General features: G+C 38.0%; 1 protein-coding gene and 1 long non-coding RNA gene across 2 annotated transcripts; one reads left to right on the forward strand and one right to left on the reverse strand.

The window, feature by feature from the left end:
* The first annotated feature begins 274 nt into the window (after positions 1–274).
* Positions 275–691, forward strand: LOC122065091. The gene has a single exon (XM_042628884.1). It carries the CDS (start codon positions 275–277, stop codon positions 689–691), a length of 417 nt encoding a protein of 138 aa, XP_042484818.1.
* Positions 692–5,050: 4,359 nt separating this feature from the next.
* Positions 5,051–14,500, reverse strand: LOC122071853. The gene is made up of 4 exons (XR_006138300.1): positions 14,065–14,500; positions 6,810–9,877; positions 5,341–5,391; positions 5,051–5,251 (listed from the first exon to the last, which is right to left on the reverse strand). It is a non-coding gene; the product is annotated as an uncharacterized LOC122071853 (long non-coding RNA).
* Positions 14,501–16,481: the final 1,981 nt, after the last annotated feature.

Raw genomic sequence — 16,481 nt, forward strand, 5'->3', positions numbered from 1 at the left:
TCTTATATATATTGATGATATTCTTCTCTTTTCTAAATATGAGACAGAACATCTTCGGCTCCTCCATCAATTTCATCAGATTGTTTAAGATTATGGTCTTATGCTCTCTCTTAAGAAGATGCAAATTGGCATCCCTACTATTGATTTTCTCGGAGTGACCATCTCCAAAGGGCAATATAATCTTCAGCCCCATATTTTAATCTCATTACAATTGTTTCCCGATGGCCCTCTGACAAAAAATCAAGTTCAACAATTTCTTGGGATAGTCAATTATATGACAGAGTTTCTTCCACAGCAGATCATACATATTTCCTTGCTTCACCAGCTTTTGCGCAAAAAATCCCCTTCTTGGTCTTCTGCGCATACGTTGGCAGTTCAAGCTCTGAAGAAACTTTCTGCGAATCTTCCCACTCTCCATATTCCCTGTACTGGAAAAATAATTTTACAAATAGATGCTAGTGATACCCACTGGGGTGCAGTCCTCCTTGAAGAACAGACTCCAAACACCAAAAGAACTGTTTATGGATACAAGAGTGGATCTTTCAAACCTTCTGAAGCCCATTATCATTCTACTTTCAAAGAAATCTTAGCAGTCAAGCGTGGCATAGAAAAAATCCAATTTCATCTGATCAGACATAAGTTCCTCGCTGAACTTGACATGTCTAGTTTTCCATGCATGCTTGAATTTTGACAGAAGGTTCTTCCTCAAGCACTTCTCCGATGGGCTCAGTGGTTCTCCCAATGGTCTTTTGATGTTAACCACATAAAAGGAAAAGAAAATGTTTTGGCAGATTTCCTTTCCCGACCTACCTCAACCTTTGCCATCTACTGTTCCCCATAACCCCTGGTGCCTCTACTTCTTAGTCTCCACCACCTGGCCATAACTTCTGTTGTTCTCTTCCCCCAAGCCTTCCTCCAGAAATTATCCAAGACCTAAACCAATGAAGAGTCATTCCCTATAGTAAGACTACAGCTATCCAACTCCTCACAATTGCCCTTCGCCGTGAAGGAATAGTCTTACCAGGAAGCTCTTTTCATCCTGACTTCCCTTACCTTACCCTTTTCTCCTTTACCACCTTACAAGAACTACAAGACCTTCCTCTTATATACAAATGTATCTTTTGGCACCTTTGCTCAGCCTACACTATTGCCATGAGCCTCCCCCTAAGCATTATCCACTGGTTTACTTCTCTCTGGATATTTCCCAACCGAGGAATTTATCGCCCTAACCTAACAATCCTCCACTTTTTATAACTCTTTGCCCCTATACCTCACTGGTTTCACCTTTTTTCCTCTTATCTTCCAGAAGAAGATAACCCAAACCAACACTATATTACCATCCTTTTTCACCGGCCTCCTCTCATTCACCAAACCTTTGACCATCAGCAACCCTGCCATTACATCCATTACAATTCTGATTTCCATGTGTTAAACATCAGGACTTATGAACTCTATACCAATCGAGTTCAGCACCAAAATGAATGGAGATCTTTTTTGGCTACTATGTGTGCTGCTAATGATGTCCTCCCAAGTCAGGTCCCAATCCCACTTCTCCTCCGCCATGATACTGCATGGGAACTCCATCAAATTGGCAGACTCACTGATCCACGTATTGGCCAACTACTTGATGCCTACAATGACTGGTTGATTGATACTGCCAGTTTTTACCCAGCCAGTAGCTCCGATAGTCCTGACAGCTACAACTAGAAGGATGGTCCCACTTATTATCTCGGCTTGTGTGTTTTGTTTGTATCTGAAATAATTATGTATTGTGTACGTGGTGTGTTGTGCCCGTGTCTAGTCGTAGGGTCCATATGTTTGTATGTGACTTTATGTTTGGAATCCTATGTGACTTTCTTCTTGTATTTGCTGTATATATAAAGCCTTATGAAGAAATAAAGATCTATGATCCGATCCTTGTGTGAAAATATTCAAAAAATGCAAGATGAAATGATGAAGCAGTATCCTGGATTGTTTGATTTGCCAGGTATATTCAATTTCGAGGACAAAATTCTTGTAAGGTGGGGGGAATGTTACACTCATGCCCTAATCCGATCTAATTTGAATTGTTGTGATAGGCCTTAGACCAGAGATCAAAAGTACAACTGGGTTTTAGCTCGCGGTTGTACATTGTCGAAGGGGTAGAGATGACCCCACATGTTCGTGCATCGCATGCCTATCTAACTAGAGGGGATTCATACCTTCTGATTCCAAATGGTAAGTGACCCGACTCCCCACACTTGAATTCCGACATGCATCAAAATTGTTGAATAGCCTTAAGCATGTCCGAGGGGAACCACCCATGTGAGACCAGCCTTCGGATAGCAAGCTGTCTGACCATTGGAAACAAGCCACCAGAAGTAGCCTAGGCCTAGATCCAGTGTCTGTTTTGATGGGTTGACAGGCTACTATCGGGGTTCTGATGCCCATGGTTCTCGCCACTCGCATCATAAATGGTTCTGGATGATCCCAAATCATCCTCCACACCTTCCTTGTGATGTGAGCACTTTATAGACCTAAAATGGTTGGGTCCTCATGCCCCGAAATTCATTTTAACGCAATTGGTCGAAAAGGGGTCCAACCCAAACAGACCCTAAGGTCCACTTAAGTTATAATTTGGGAAATGAATCCTCATTTCCCTTGTACTCAACGTAGGAGAGGAAGAAGGAGAAGGTTGGAGGCTTACCTTGGTGCCAGCTACCGCCTTGTTGCCGGCTACCGCCTTGTTGCCGGCTACCGCCTTGTTGCCGGAGGTAAATACAACCTTTCATACCACTCTCTTTATTTTGACCTAGACAAACCTAGGTATGGATGGAATCTTGGTGTACAAACCATGTTAAGGTTATAGAATGGGTGTTCTACCCCCCCCCCGGATGTTATTGTCGAGCTCGAACCAAGCTCGATGAGCTCCGACAACATGTATTGCCAAAAGACCAACTAAGGTTTTGATCATTTGATCGATGTATCCCCCAAACGGCTTAGTGGAATTGGAATTTTCTTGGCTTAGAATGATGCTAGGAACATCCCCTACAAAGTCCACGGAACAAATCTCGACGATCAGGCCCGAGCCGAAAAACCCCAAAATGGGTGGACTACCCTGAACCACCACCCGAAATAGCCCACTGGATCCACTAGGTCGATTTTTGGTGGACATGTGAACCTTACATGCTCTCTGTCACCTCTATCGGAAACAGGACTGATATTTCTGGTGGAAATGCCCTATTTCCGGTGGGTGTTTCCGATGATAGTACTATCACTTAGGAACAGTGTCTGTACCAGTTGGGGGTGACCTGTGTGGGGCCCTCCTGATATTCCCGACGCCTACTGATGTATGATTTCCTTGTTTCTAGGATGGTGACGCGCATGTGCCCTAAAGCCAGAATTGATTTGATCGATCGATGGCCGTGCTTGAACCCGAACACACCCGATTGTAAACCAGGTGAGGGATGGATTGTGTTTATTTTTATTAAATTTCTCACATGCTTAGAATTATATGTTTAATTGCAAATGCTCAAATGCGATGATAATATGTTACATTTGTCATTTACGATTATAATATGAATTGTATGGAGATGTATGACGAGATCCGGTGTGGCGGAGGTGGCACCGGTATCGTGATCGTCATGTGTTTGGTTGTGTAAGACAAAATCCAACGTGGTCGAGGGGGTACCAGTGCCGTGATTGCTGTATGTATGTTGCATTCATGCTTTGATTATGTGCATTAGAGTTAGTTATAGTCGCGGGTTACATTTTGTGGCCAAGGTCTCGCTGGCATCGTGTACCCCAGGACTACATTTGGAAATGGATAAGCTTCATGGCCGATGATTTGTACCAGTGTCGCATAGTCCATACTTAACTGTGATATGCATGCTAGATTAGGTAAGTAGTCTGGGGTTATACTTTGTGGTCAAGGTCTCATAGGTATCATGTACCCGGGACTGTATTTGGAGAAGGATTACACTTTGTGGCTGAGGTCTTGTCGGTATCGTGTAATTCATACTAACTATATCACTATGAAGGCATATAGAATATATGTGATTAGGTATCACTCCCTATGCCACGAACCCTTGCCAACGGGAGTTGAGGTGTTGGATAACCCATTGTGGCATGTTCGATGTGCCTTTACGGAATGCCACACCCGTGGTTTGATGTGATTGTAACTGGAGGTAGGAACCTGTCTGGCGTGGCCGATAATGTACCGGTGCCATGACTGCCAGGAGGGGTTTATCAGGGGTTTGTTGGGTGACTCATGGATGCATACGAGGACTGGTAGGCTTCTATTCATGCCTAGGGTTTGTTTCCTTGCGTAGTCGATGTCGGTTCCGAGACGAAGGATACAACCTAATGCGCCGTAATAGCATTTACCAGACTTAGTTTACATTGTTAAGTGGATATATATAAATAAACTGCATCACGAGCATCATAGACTGTGTTTTATTTCTGCAATCATGCATCATAAATTATTACTGCTATTGTCTTGCTTGGATGTGCTTGACCTCACCCCTCACTGAGTGAGTTGGAAAGCTCACCTCATGCATACACCCTTTTTCGGATGATGATGAAGGTACCGTGGTGCCAATGGCGGGTGACCCAGTATCTTCTAGGTCAGAGTATGGTGTGAGCAACTGGTGGATGCCAGAAGATGAGGAGCATAATCAAGACTGTGCTTACGCCGCACCGTGAGATTGTACATCATATTTTGATACTTTTGGGTATAACTGTGGATTATACATTCTTTTTGAGATTATATTATATGTTATGGATGATTGAAATAGAATAACTCGGTTATAGCTATTATATTATCATTAGATTTTTCCCCATCTTATTTATAATTTCGTTACTATACTCTGATTCCGCTGCTTATGTTGGTTTGTGATGTGAGATTGTGAAAATGTTAAGGTACTACGATCAGAGATCCTGGTAGATTAGTAAGATAGGTAGGTATCTTACTCATACCACCGATATTCCTAATGGTAAACTAGGTCTACAGAGAATGGGGTGTGACAAGAGTAGTCTTTTTATTTTATTCCCTTCATTGCACTAAGACGTCTACTCTTAGAACCTTCATTGTAAAGACATCTACTCTTAGAAGTATTCCTGCTTAAGAGTACATAATTCGCTAACTAAATATTATTAATAACAATAGTAGCCTATGATAGAACACAAGGTGAATCTATCGTGGCTCAGAAATTGCTCCCTCTGTCTCTTTTCCTCTCTTCTCCCTTCTATTTGCAGCTACTGGTTTCAAATCCTGATTTGTTTCAATAACATTATGAAATGAAAGAGTGAGGACTAATATGATAATAAATCCATATAGATTAGCCAAAGAGAACTACATACCATGGTACTTTTCATTATATGACCCATGAGGTCAAAACTGAATCCATCATCCTGTTAAGATAGCATTCATCAAACAAACTCTAAAACAAATGTCACATTATGAGTACAAAAAGGGGTGGAATTGCAAGCATCTAACAAAGGCATTAAAAGAAAAACAAACTTGCAGGGAATATGCAACTATCTAATTTAGTGATCCTCTTCTAAGACTATTTCAATACAAGAATTTAAGGCAAAAAATTTGCTAAACTAGGATTTAACAATTTTCACTTCCCCTATGGTCATTAACAAAATTAATTAAAGAAGTGAAATAATCAACTAAGAAATGTCCATAAATGACTAATATATCTTCATTTGATATCCAGCTACGTAGGTATCAAGAAAATACCATTGTCATCATTGAAACACAAGGCGTTGGCCGGGCACCTAAGCGTCACCTTGGTCACCTAGATGTGCATAGTGCATACCACATAGGTTTTAGTATATTATTGTTTTACACACTAAGAGATGGAATAACAACAAAAGGAGGGGGGAAAATCCTAGGTTCCGCCTAGGTGACCAAGGTGGGTGCTTTTTCAGGGAAAAAATAAGGCCAGATCAGGGAGTAGTAACTCAAGTTAATGACAACATTCACAATCAACAGGTAGTTCAAGAATATTTAATGGAAGAGCTACAGATACAAACTGCAAAACAAGTAGATAGATATCATGGACCTAACAGGTTCAAAAATCTAGCACAAGAACTCACACCAGAAAAAGAAAAGACTATCAAACCCGCAAAGTGAATATTGCAAAAAATAAACCAAAACTGACCCACATTCTAGACCACATTATGCAGTAAATTTTAAGATCTGGATGGTAAGATTTTGAATTTATACTAAACCGTGCACAATCCAATATGGCCAACTGAAGCAGTACAGCCATGGTAGCTTATAAGTACGGCAAATTAGATTTCAGATTTAGCTTAAGGAAAAGATATTAATGTGGGAATAAGGACTGAAATTTTTGTATGAAACCAAGGGAATTGCATCTGTTCATTCTGATTTCAAACAGAATTCTGATTCATGATGAAATCCGAAAATAGCAATAGGTCAGGGCAATTACTATTAAGTATTAAGATCAACTTTTAGATCCGTGATAGGACTAAAGAGGAATGAGTTCTTAATGGAAGAATGTGGTTCGATTGGACACACTAGCTGAGAAGAAATTTTCATGAAATTTTTAGAAGTGGCAATATGTATGGACATGGGAAAAATCACAGAGTAAATGGGCTAATTATGGGAAAAAAATATATTAGGAATAGTTCTAGGAAATTTTCCACCATCCTAGTGGTTCAAGCTATCAGAAAGAATAGGCAAACAAGTCAAGAAATATAGGGATAAATAATACTAAAGATGAAACAGAATCTTGATATGAAGAGATAAGAGAGGAAAGAAAAATACTAGATAAGCAAGGAAGAGGAGAAAAAATTACCTACGTTTCCATGCAAGATGTTTACTTACATCACCAGATTGATTCAGTTGATTTCTTTCCTCTCCTCTACTGTTGGGAGAATGGTCCCACATCGATTACCCTTGAGGCCTTTTGTCCCCTCATATACCTGTGAGTCCCTCCACCCAATCGCTCAAGTTTTTTAGAAGGAAATTTACAAGATGAGAAAATGATTCAATAAACAGATAATATAATAAGACAATATAAAACTTTATGTCAGCTGCTAAGTCAGATAATCCTCAATTGGGATTGGGACCAAGTACACAGTGCAATAAAACCCAATGCTACCATAGAATATTCACAATGTGAATTGAAAGCGATATGTTAATGTCTCGAATTATCTGTGCATCTCCCAAATGTTCTTCTAACCATTCGAACATTTCCATTGTCATAATTGCTACTACTACCATATGTTCTCAACCCCAAGGGGGCAGCTGAGTTGGCAAGGGACCTTTCGCCTCAGGAAGCATGTGGTTCTGAGCTTCAACTCTTCTTACCTCCTTGGGGCCATACACACTGGGTGTTTAGTGCTCCTCACTGCTTTCAGTTAAAGTTGAATGGTTCTCAATCAACCCTGGTATCACCCGGTCCATGCGGTTGTGGGGTCAGTATGGCCCTACGAGACTAGTCAGGCCGAAGGCCTTGATAACCAACCTTAGCAAAAAAATAAATAAAGATACTATCATATGTTCGTGGATTCCTTCGCATCTACTTCGGCCATGGTTGAAAGGATCACTTAAAGGACCATGATACAAATAAGGCAAAAGTTATATTGATGGACATTATTTCTTACTGAAACCTATCATGTCAAAGCACATCAATTCCTCTGCAAATAGAACCAATAACTCGTGGCTCATGTCAAAGCACATCAGTACCTCGGCAAATAGAACCAATAACTCATGGCTATCTACGTATCCCATTGCATGATACCATAGCAGCTTTTATACCTACCAGCAAGGAGCAAAAAAAAAAAAATAAAGATTTTGTATACTCTTACACAAATAAAAAAGAAACACACTACGCAGGCTCTTCCACTCCCCTCCCTCAATTATACCACCTTACAAAACTCTGATTCCTAGTCCAACACAATCAACAAAGAACCAAGATATAAGGTTAATAATGGTAGAAATCCAGAAGCTTGAAGCCCAACATAACGAATTTGTAACATTTTAAGGGAACAAAATAAAACAAAGACCAACAACAATTAGCAATTACAACCACCAAAATTGGAGGCTACTACAAAAGCACCCACAGCCTAAACAAACAGGTAGCGGCTTCCACTACATGAAATTCCAATTGAAAAAGAAAAAAAAATGCCTCACCCCCTTAAAACCCCAAGAACAATTTGAAAAACCATAATTCAACTTAACTCATTTTTGAAGACAAGTGCCCTCTTTTCACTCCAAAGTCTGCTGTAGATAGCCAAGAGTAATAAACTTACAAGGTCATCCACAAGAGTTGAATGTAGCAAATGTCCCACCCACTAATAAGATCTATTAGCTTTCTTCGAAATCTCAGGAATCACCACATAAGGCAAGGACGGATGACCATAACCCAAGGATTATAACAAATTCATCAGTACAAGAACATAAAATGGGTAACCACTTTTCAATATTAAAAATGTTTTCAATTTAATCAACCTTCGGTGAATTCAACCAAAATTTGTTTCATAACCCACATGGCACATCAACACGTGTCAAGCGGAACAAAACAAAAACATTTAACTACACAAATATGTTAACCTCACAGATACTGAGTCTCAGTCAATCACATCTCAAAAAAATAATTTTTTCCCATTTTAATTCCCCCTATTTTATGAGTTTCCCGATGGCCACAATTCCATGTAATGTATTCAGACAGGACAGTTAGTGACTTGTAAGGTCATTTCAGTGAGGTTAACAGAACCTTAAAGCTACTCCTAGGTATGGTTCTAAAACTCGGATTGGATAGGTCAATATTGGCTTTGATTGGATCAGTTTTTGCCTTGACCAATCCCTGATCCTGAGTCTTGACCAATTGGATCCTAATACACAGGTACTGCCCCACAGTAAAATGTAATAAAATTTATTTAAAATCATGGGTAAATCTATCCAACAGTCTGATCCTAGCTTGATTGGTGTCAGTGTTGATTGATCTCGAGACTGATCCGAGATTTAGAAACATGTACATAGGACAGCTCAACAAACGATTAACCCAAAAAAAGGAGTGAGATTGTCATGTTAATGTATAATGATATTATATAATAAATGTAAGACTCCACCACTTCTTGATGCAAGGAAAATGGAACCTATGAAAATGCTACAATACTGGTTGCCAAATTATTTATCCTGCATCTATCCTCCACATAAATCTTCATTGGCGTTTGCATAAATCAATAAGGTTGGATAGAATCTTATTGGTTAGAACTTCATACAAGACAAAGATATAAGTATAGCTAGATATGTTGTTAAAGGTGTTAGAAGGCTGTCGTGAGAAGAGAAGGAGGAGTCATATGGATTGTGCAGGCTCACCCCTTGGTGTTTTCCTAGTCTAATTATGAGAGTCTTGGTTCAACTAGGACTGATTATTCAGTCAGTTGTCTATTATGTTTCGCTGTTTATAGTTTTACTAGAACTGATGTCGTACTTGTAATAGACTGATTGAACTACTAAGTTTTATTACCATGAGCTAACACGTAATAAACCTCAAAAAATCAGAGACCTATTTTATATTGGAAGAATTATAGGCAGTTTAGTGTTTCTATAGTTTTTTAAATGAACAATAAACACAAAGATATCCAAATGAGAAACGGACATAAAAAAACAAACTGATGAAATCTGAGGGCAAAGGTGAAATGCAAGCGCGCTCAGGCAGACATGTTTACTTAGGTGAACAATCAAATGTCCTAATAAAATGGATAAGCATTTAATGAATTAACTTTTGAGTTATAGCTTTACTCAGCTAAAACACAACCAACACCCTAAAAGTCTAATGATACTTATTGTTTCTGTGGGGCATGAAGCATATCCAACACGTATACGATTATGCATTAAAACTTCAGATTTCATCACCTGACAAAAAATAAATATAGGAAATCAGTTTCATGGGAATAGGAAGCTTGTAATAATCATAATGAAACCATGAAAGCTACATCCAAAATAAAAAATGATAGGTTCAAGAAATAAATTAAAATAGAAATTTCTCAAATATCCTCCTTATTTTCTTCACCGGGTGAGTAAAGGATTAGCAGTAAGAAAAATGAACACATAATATAACCAAATTCCACAAAATTTAGTGTAAATATACAATACGCATTGTTAACATGAAAATACTGAGATGGATTAGTGCCGAGTCCAAGGATGTGATAGAATCAGAAATAAATGTAGTCAAGGAAATTTAATCATTATCAGTGACGAAAAAGGGAAAGTGAGAGATGGTTCAGCCATGTGCAAATAAGACCAATGAGTGCAACAGCAAGATGGTACAAGTTGGAGGAGTTACTAGGAACCCAAAATGTCTTGGATTGAAGTGGTGATAAAGACAAATGATAATGCATAACCAGAATATTAACCTAATCAAGGTTGAATGGTGATATTTTGCTGCCAACCCCCATGTAGAAGAGATAACCTCAGTTGAGTTCAGTTAGCACATGATCCCAAATAAATGGACAGAATGACTTAATAAAAACTATAATGAAACACATTTGAATTACTACATTATGAGGGAACTCCTCATAATCTCACGGCCAGGCTGTCCAAAAAAAAAAAAAAAAGGGGAAAACCATGAGAAATGCTTACATATATGTTACAGTCAACAATATATAACAAAAAAACAGAAAAAAATATTGAGCCAAGAGTGCATGTTCATCGATAAACAAGAACATGAAAAATATTCACCCATCTAGTGGATTTTAAGAGCACCTCAGAAGATTAAAGATCAATAAACTGTGTTCTTGGGCTTATCAAAGGCTGAACTGAGGCAAAGAACTAACCAATAACCATATCCCCACCAAAAAGAAGAAATAACAGAAAGAAGGAAAATAAGAAAAGAAATTAAAATGGAGGTCCAGATAAGTGTCACTTGAAGCATTAAAATTTCAAAAGTTACCAGTTATCTTGTAGGCAACAACTATTAGAACAAACACAACGGAATCCAAGAAACGTAGAAAATATCTTAGTTCATAAATAATGGAACATATCCTTCAAATTCCCAATAGTACCAGTGACTACTTTAAAACCATTATTTTAGCTATATATATGCCTAAGGTGGCAAATGTGCCCCAACATTTCTAACTTGTCTGTTTCTCTTAAATGGGTGTGAATGGTGATGTCTTACCATAGGACAGATTTCAACATTGGATTGGCATAAGGCTGAATCATCGTTGCTTTTCAAAGTTGCAGCCACCAAACAAAAGCTCAATGACACAACTTAAAACCTAATGGAACTGCGTGGTTTCTACAGGTCTATCTGAGGCTTTTAGTCTATACCCATTTTAGACCATCTCAAACTAGGATTAGACACCATATCAAAAGGAATTGATGGAGCTGAAGTTATTAATCCTCAGCCCAAATAGAACAACATCAGTGTACCCGGATGTTACTAGGTTAAAATTAAAAACTGAGATTCATACCTTGCAGCCATGGTTGCTAGAGCAACTGTGGCAAACCAGGATCTGTAACTAGTAACTGCAGTAGAAGAGAGGAGAGGAGAGTAGAGAGAAAGAAAAAAAAGAGGGAGAGACTGTTAAGAGAGTAGCAGAATCAATACTCTTACAGACCCACATATCGTGGTAGACATGAAACTGTACCCCCATAGTATATAGGGTCTATTCTTTAACAGCAACAATTCATTTAAATATGAAGCCACATTTAATTGTTCTCCAGGGGCATCAACTTTTCAACTGAAACATGTGAATTGATGCATTTGATAAGAGGTCCATCATAAAATTCCCTTGGTCCCTACCAATTCAACCATAATGATGATTGCAAGGAGATCTAATAAAAATTGTGAGAAAATTGCATGTCCTGCATTACATCAGCACAAAATTATATATAAGAAGATGCACCTGGATGTGATCCTTCGATACTGCAAGCATATGGTCCATGGCAACTTTGGAACCGTGGGCAATTTATATAAGAAGCACAAGCCATAAATTTACGTCCACAATGGAACCTAATTTCTTAAATCTTGCAAACTGACAAGATCATAATGAGAAAAAAGAAACTAATGTACATTCCAGGAACATACTGTATTTAAAAGTTTAAAACTAACGACCACTTTCAAACAATAAATCTTTTTTTAAGTCCATTTGAAAGAGTTTTCATCCTTATAACAATGATTAGGCGAGGTTCCTATCCAGATAGATTCAACTGACCAATGTATAGTGACATCAAGGTAAGTGATTACCCTGGTCGAAACCGAAGTGTACTGTAAAATTATCGAAATTCCGATGGAGATATGGTACATTTCAGACAAAAAATTAAATTGGCCATTTAAGCAGTCAAACATTTGAATTTTACTTGAAACTTCAGGGCAAGACTATTCAAGCATGTTTTTAGGAGGTTGCTAGTGTATGTCGTACCCTACCATGTCCTTTCCCTTATATTACCTTTTCTACCCATAATTTAGCACTAACAGTATGCATTCAATAAAAGAAATTGAAATGTGTATTAAGAATGAAGAAGAAGAATAACTGTTTAATAGTACACCAATTTCAATACAACATAGATTTTCGAGGAGGCTCAAAACCACTAGAAGATTGTTGCTGCCAACGGAACCATTCCTCTGATTGTCTCACAAAGATGGCCATGTCATAGTATGCTTGAAGAACCAGCTCCTTGAACTCCCTGCCTTTATCCTGCTCCTGCCAATGTGCAATTTTGTTGGCTTCCTTAGCATGAAGTGTCTCTCTCGCCTCTGCTTCTGTCTCCACATCAGCAGGCGTATCCTTATCACTATCATATGCAACCCCTGGTGCTGAGTGTCTCTCGAGCACTACCCCCTCAAACTCCTCCCTAAACTTCCACTTGTATGACCTGATTTGCATCCTCCCTTCATGAGGGCAGTTATGGCCTTTACACCTCACCAAGGACCATAGGAAAGATGTGCAAATCATTCATATTGAAGACCAATCCATCCAAATCACTAATGACATAACCAGAAATTATTTCCTCAAAAAGTACCTTTTTTCCTTTTTAAAAAGCCACCAAATCCATAGAAAAAAAAAAGCATGGGCCAGCAGTGAGCACATGCAAACAGAAAACAAATGTAGAAACAGAAACATTAAAAAAAAGTTCCAGCAAATTTCTAGAATCATAATTAATAAAAATAATAAAGAGGGTGAACGAAGAAAACCAGGGGCAAATCCCTCACCCTAGGTTCAAGATTCTTAAAAGTACCTCTGCAACAAACTTGCAGCTAACTTGCAGATTTTGAGGATAACTGAGGTCTAAAAATCCTCATGAACATTCACCCAAAAAAAAAATATTCCTCATGAACATTGACACTCTCTAAGTTCTGTTGCTTCCATAAGATTATGATGATGCCTAAAGCCCATGCTTCCTATAACATTGGCTGTCATCCTGGGGGTTATTTGTGTTGCTTAACTATACCGGCAGGGAAGAGGGTTGTAGGGGATGCTACAACTGAGAAAGCCATGAGGCCAGAGAGGGGTTCTAATTCATATACTATTCTTCCCTTTGTCAAAGCTATAGGTATGTTCAGTTATCACCGTAAAATAAATCACAACATCATCTGGATGTTCTCTGTAACACTTTGAAGATCAACATATATGAATTTCCTGAAAAGGTTAAGAGTAAAATGTACCCCCACCCAATTTTTTTCTGCAGGGAACCAGTCACCCCCTTCTGTTTCAAGAACTTCATTCAGTAAAGGTGGTAAAATCATGAAAATAATTTTCTCCTTAACAGCCCTTGCATGCATTTAGAAAAATGGAATTCAAGGGTGAAAAGCTTGCGGTTCAAGGGTGAGAACAGAAATCAAGACCACAAATCAGACAAGCCCTAAATCAAATGTAGATTAGAGAAAGGAGACAGAGCTTCAGATAAAAACCCCAGACAAGCCCTAAATCGTAAGCCTATCCCTAAATACCTATATTTTAGGGCTTCACGTACTTTAGATATTTGAGTTCAGAGAAGGATAACCATACTATGACAGTAGTGATTGGAATCTTGTAGCAGGAAAATCTTCAGAGGCTAGAGGATTAGGTTAAGTTTGAGAAATTCAAGAACTCACAAACCTGGCCTCTAACGAGGCTGAAACTGGGATCGAGTGGGGTTCGTAACAACCTCATCAAAACCTGGCCTCTAACGAGGCTGCAACAGAGAGGACCTTGCGTTTGAAGATTAGAAGAAACCACCATCGAAGGGAAGAGATGAGAAGCTTCAGACGATCCATGATGTGTTTGAAAATTGAGAGGCTTCAGGCGTTAGTTTGGGGCCGTCCGAGAAGGATCTTCAAGACGCAGCGATGGAGGCGCTCTATGGAAGATGACTTGCCCCTTCACTAATGCAGACCTTGCGTTGGGTGGGAGATATATAGAGAGTGAGAGATAGTGAAATAGAGAAGGGAAGATACCGGAGCGGCATAGTGTGAGGGAGAAGAGAAGAGAGCGAGAGAGAATAGCTTCTTTCCTCCGTGATTTCTGGGTCGATTCAGAAATGACGATTGATGAGTCGTAGTGGGAATAAAGCCAATGCGCAAGGTTTCAAGGGTGTTCTAGCCAGTGAAAAGCGTTATGATGTGACATTTACCAATTTTTCCTCGTTATCCAGCCATTGGGAAACTTGTTCATGTACAAATTCGAAGCCACTTGGTCTTTTCAAAACTGCAGGGACATCCTTGGTCATTTCTTCCAAACCCCAAACCTACTGGGACCGCTAACGACAGTAGAGGTTCAAATTGAGCCGGGTTAGATCTAGTCCAAATTAATAAATCCGAATTTCTTTAGAGTATCATATTTGAAAGCTAGCTTAAGATTTTGAAATTTAAGACCTCTCTTAGACAAAATACTCCGATAATGGACCCGCATAAGATTTAAAATAGAACCTTTCATGAAATAATCACTAAATTAAATATTTTTTAATCATCTTAAAAATTATGAAAAAATTAATTATTCAGTCTAAAAACCTGGGCATCACGTATCATGTTCATATTTAAGAAAATATAACGACAATTTCCTAGTGCAGTTGGTGAGCTATTGTGAACAAAAAGCCCACACTCACTAGGGGATCTCCTGGCTAATATTTACTTCCCCTCCCTACCTATCAACAAAAAATGTCTTGAAAATCAAGCCATTTCCTAAATCATTCAACCAACAACAACCATAACAACTAAACTTTTTCCCAAGTAAATCCTAAATCATTAAACTAACTTCACCTCATTTTCTTTTCATTTGTATTTTACTTTTTTTTTTTTTGCTTTTCCAGTGAAATCACCCTACAAGGGTGTTTCGAGTTTCGGCCCATTAGTTCACCTATATAGTATCAGAACCCACATTTGTATCAATACTATAGGAGACTACCTTGTCCAAAAATCAGGTTTGGTTTTATAGTTTTTAACAATCTCGTCGATGTTCGAAGTAGTACATTTGGCTTGATTAATTTTTTCCACTAAATTGCATGGGTCAGCCTTTTTTAGCTAATTCATAGAAGGGAATTACTCGAAAAAAGAAATATTCAGAATAATTCATTCTATTAGTTTATGAGTATTGTCAAAAAAGGAATCAAAATAAAATCCAGATTCGAATTCGAGAAATATTCATTTACCAAAAAAAAAAGTCATGCAAAAAATTCGGATATTATTTTTATAAAGAAAAATTATCTTGTACGACCTCTAATTTGAAATCTATATGAGATACAGTTGTCTATTATGTTTCGCAGTTTCTAGTCTTACTAAGATTGATGTCCTACTTGTAATAGACTGATTAAACTACTAAGTTTTATTATCATGAGCTGACACGCAATTAACCTGGAAAAATCAGAGACCTATTTTATATTGGAAGAATTATAGGTAGTTCATGTTTCCATAGTATTTTAAATGAACAATAAACATAAAGATATCCAAATGAGAAACAGAAATAAGAAAATAGACTGATGAAATCTGAGGGCAAAGGTGAAATGCAAGCGTGCACAGGCAAACATGTTTACTTAGGTGAACAATCAAATGTCCTAATAAAATGGATAAGCATTTAATGAATTAACTTTGAGTTATAGCTTTACTAAGCTAAAACACAACCAATACTCTAGAAGTCTAATGATACTCACTGTTTCTGTGGGGCATGAAGCACATCCAACAGGTAAATGATTATGCATTAAAACTTCAGATTCTGTCACCTGAGAAAGAATAAATATGGGAAATCAGTTTCATGGGAATAGGAAGCATGTAATAATCATAATGAAACCATGAAAGCTACATCCAAAATAAAAAATGATAGGTTCAAGAAATAAATTAAAATAGAAATTTCTCAAATATCCTCCTTATTTTCTTCACCGGGTGAGTAACTTTAAAAAAAGAAAAAAAAAAAATTAAAAGAGTAATTTACTGTCCACTTGCAATAAAAATGAAAAATGAGATAAATTCTACAAAGTCTAATATAGATTAAATATTGATAAATCAGAATGGAAAAAAAAAAAAGAATGGAAATCCAATTTTTAA

The sequence above is a fragment of the Macadamia integrifolia genome, chromosome 2, assembly GCF_013358625.1.
Source record: "Macadamia integrifolia cultivar HAES 741 chromosome 2, SCU_Mint_v3, whole genome shotgun sequence".
NCBI classification, from domain to species: Eukaryota; Viridiplantae; Streptophyta; class Magnoliopsida; order Proteales; family Proteaceae; genus Macadamia; species Macadamia integrifolia.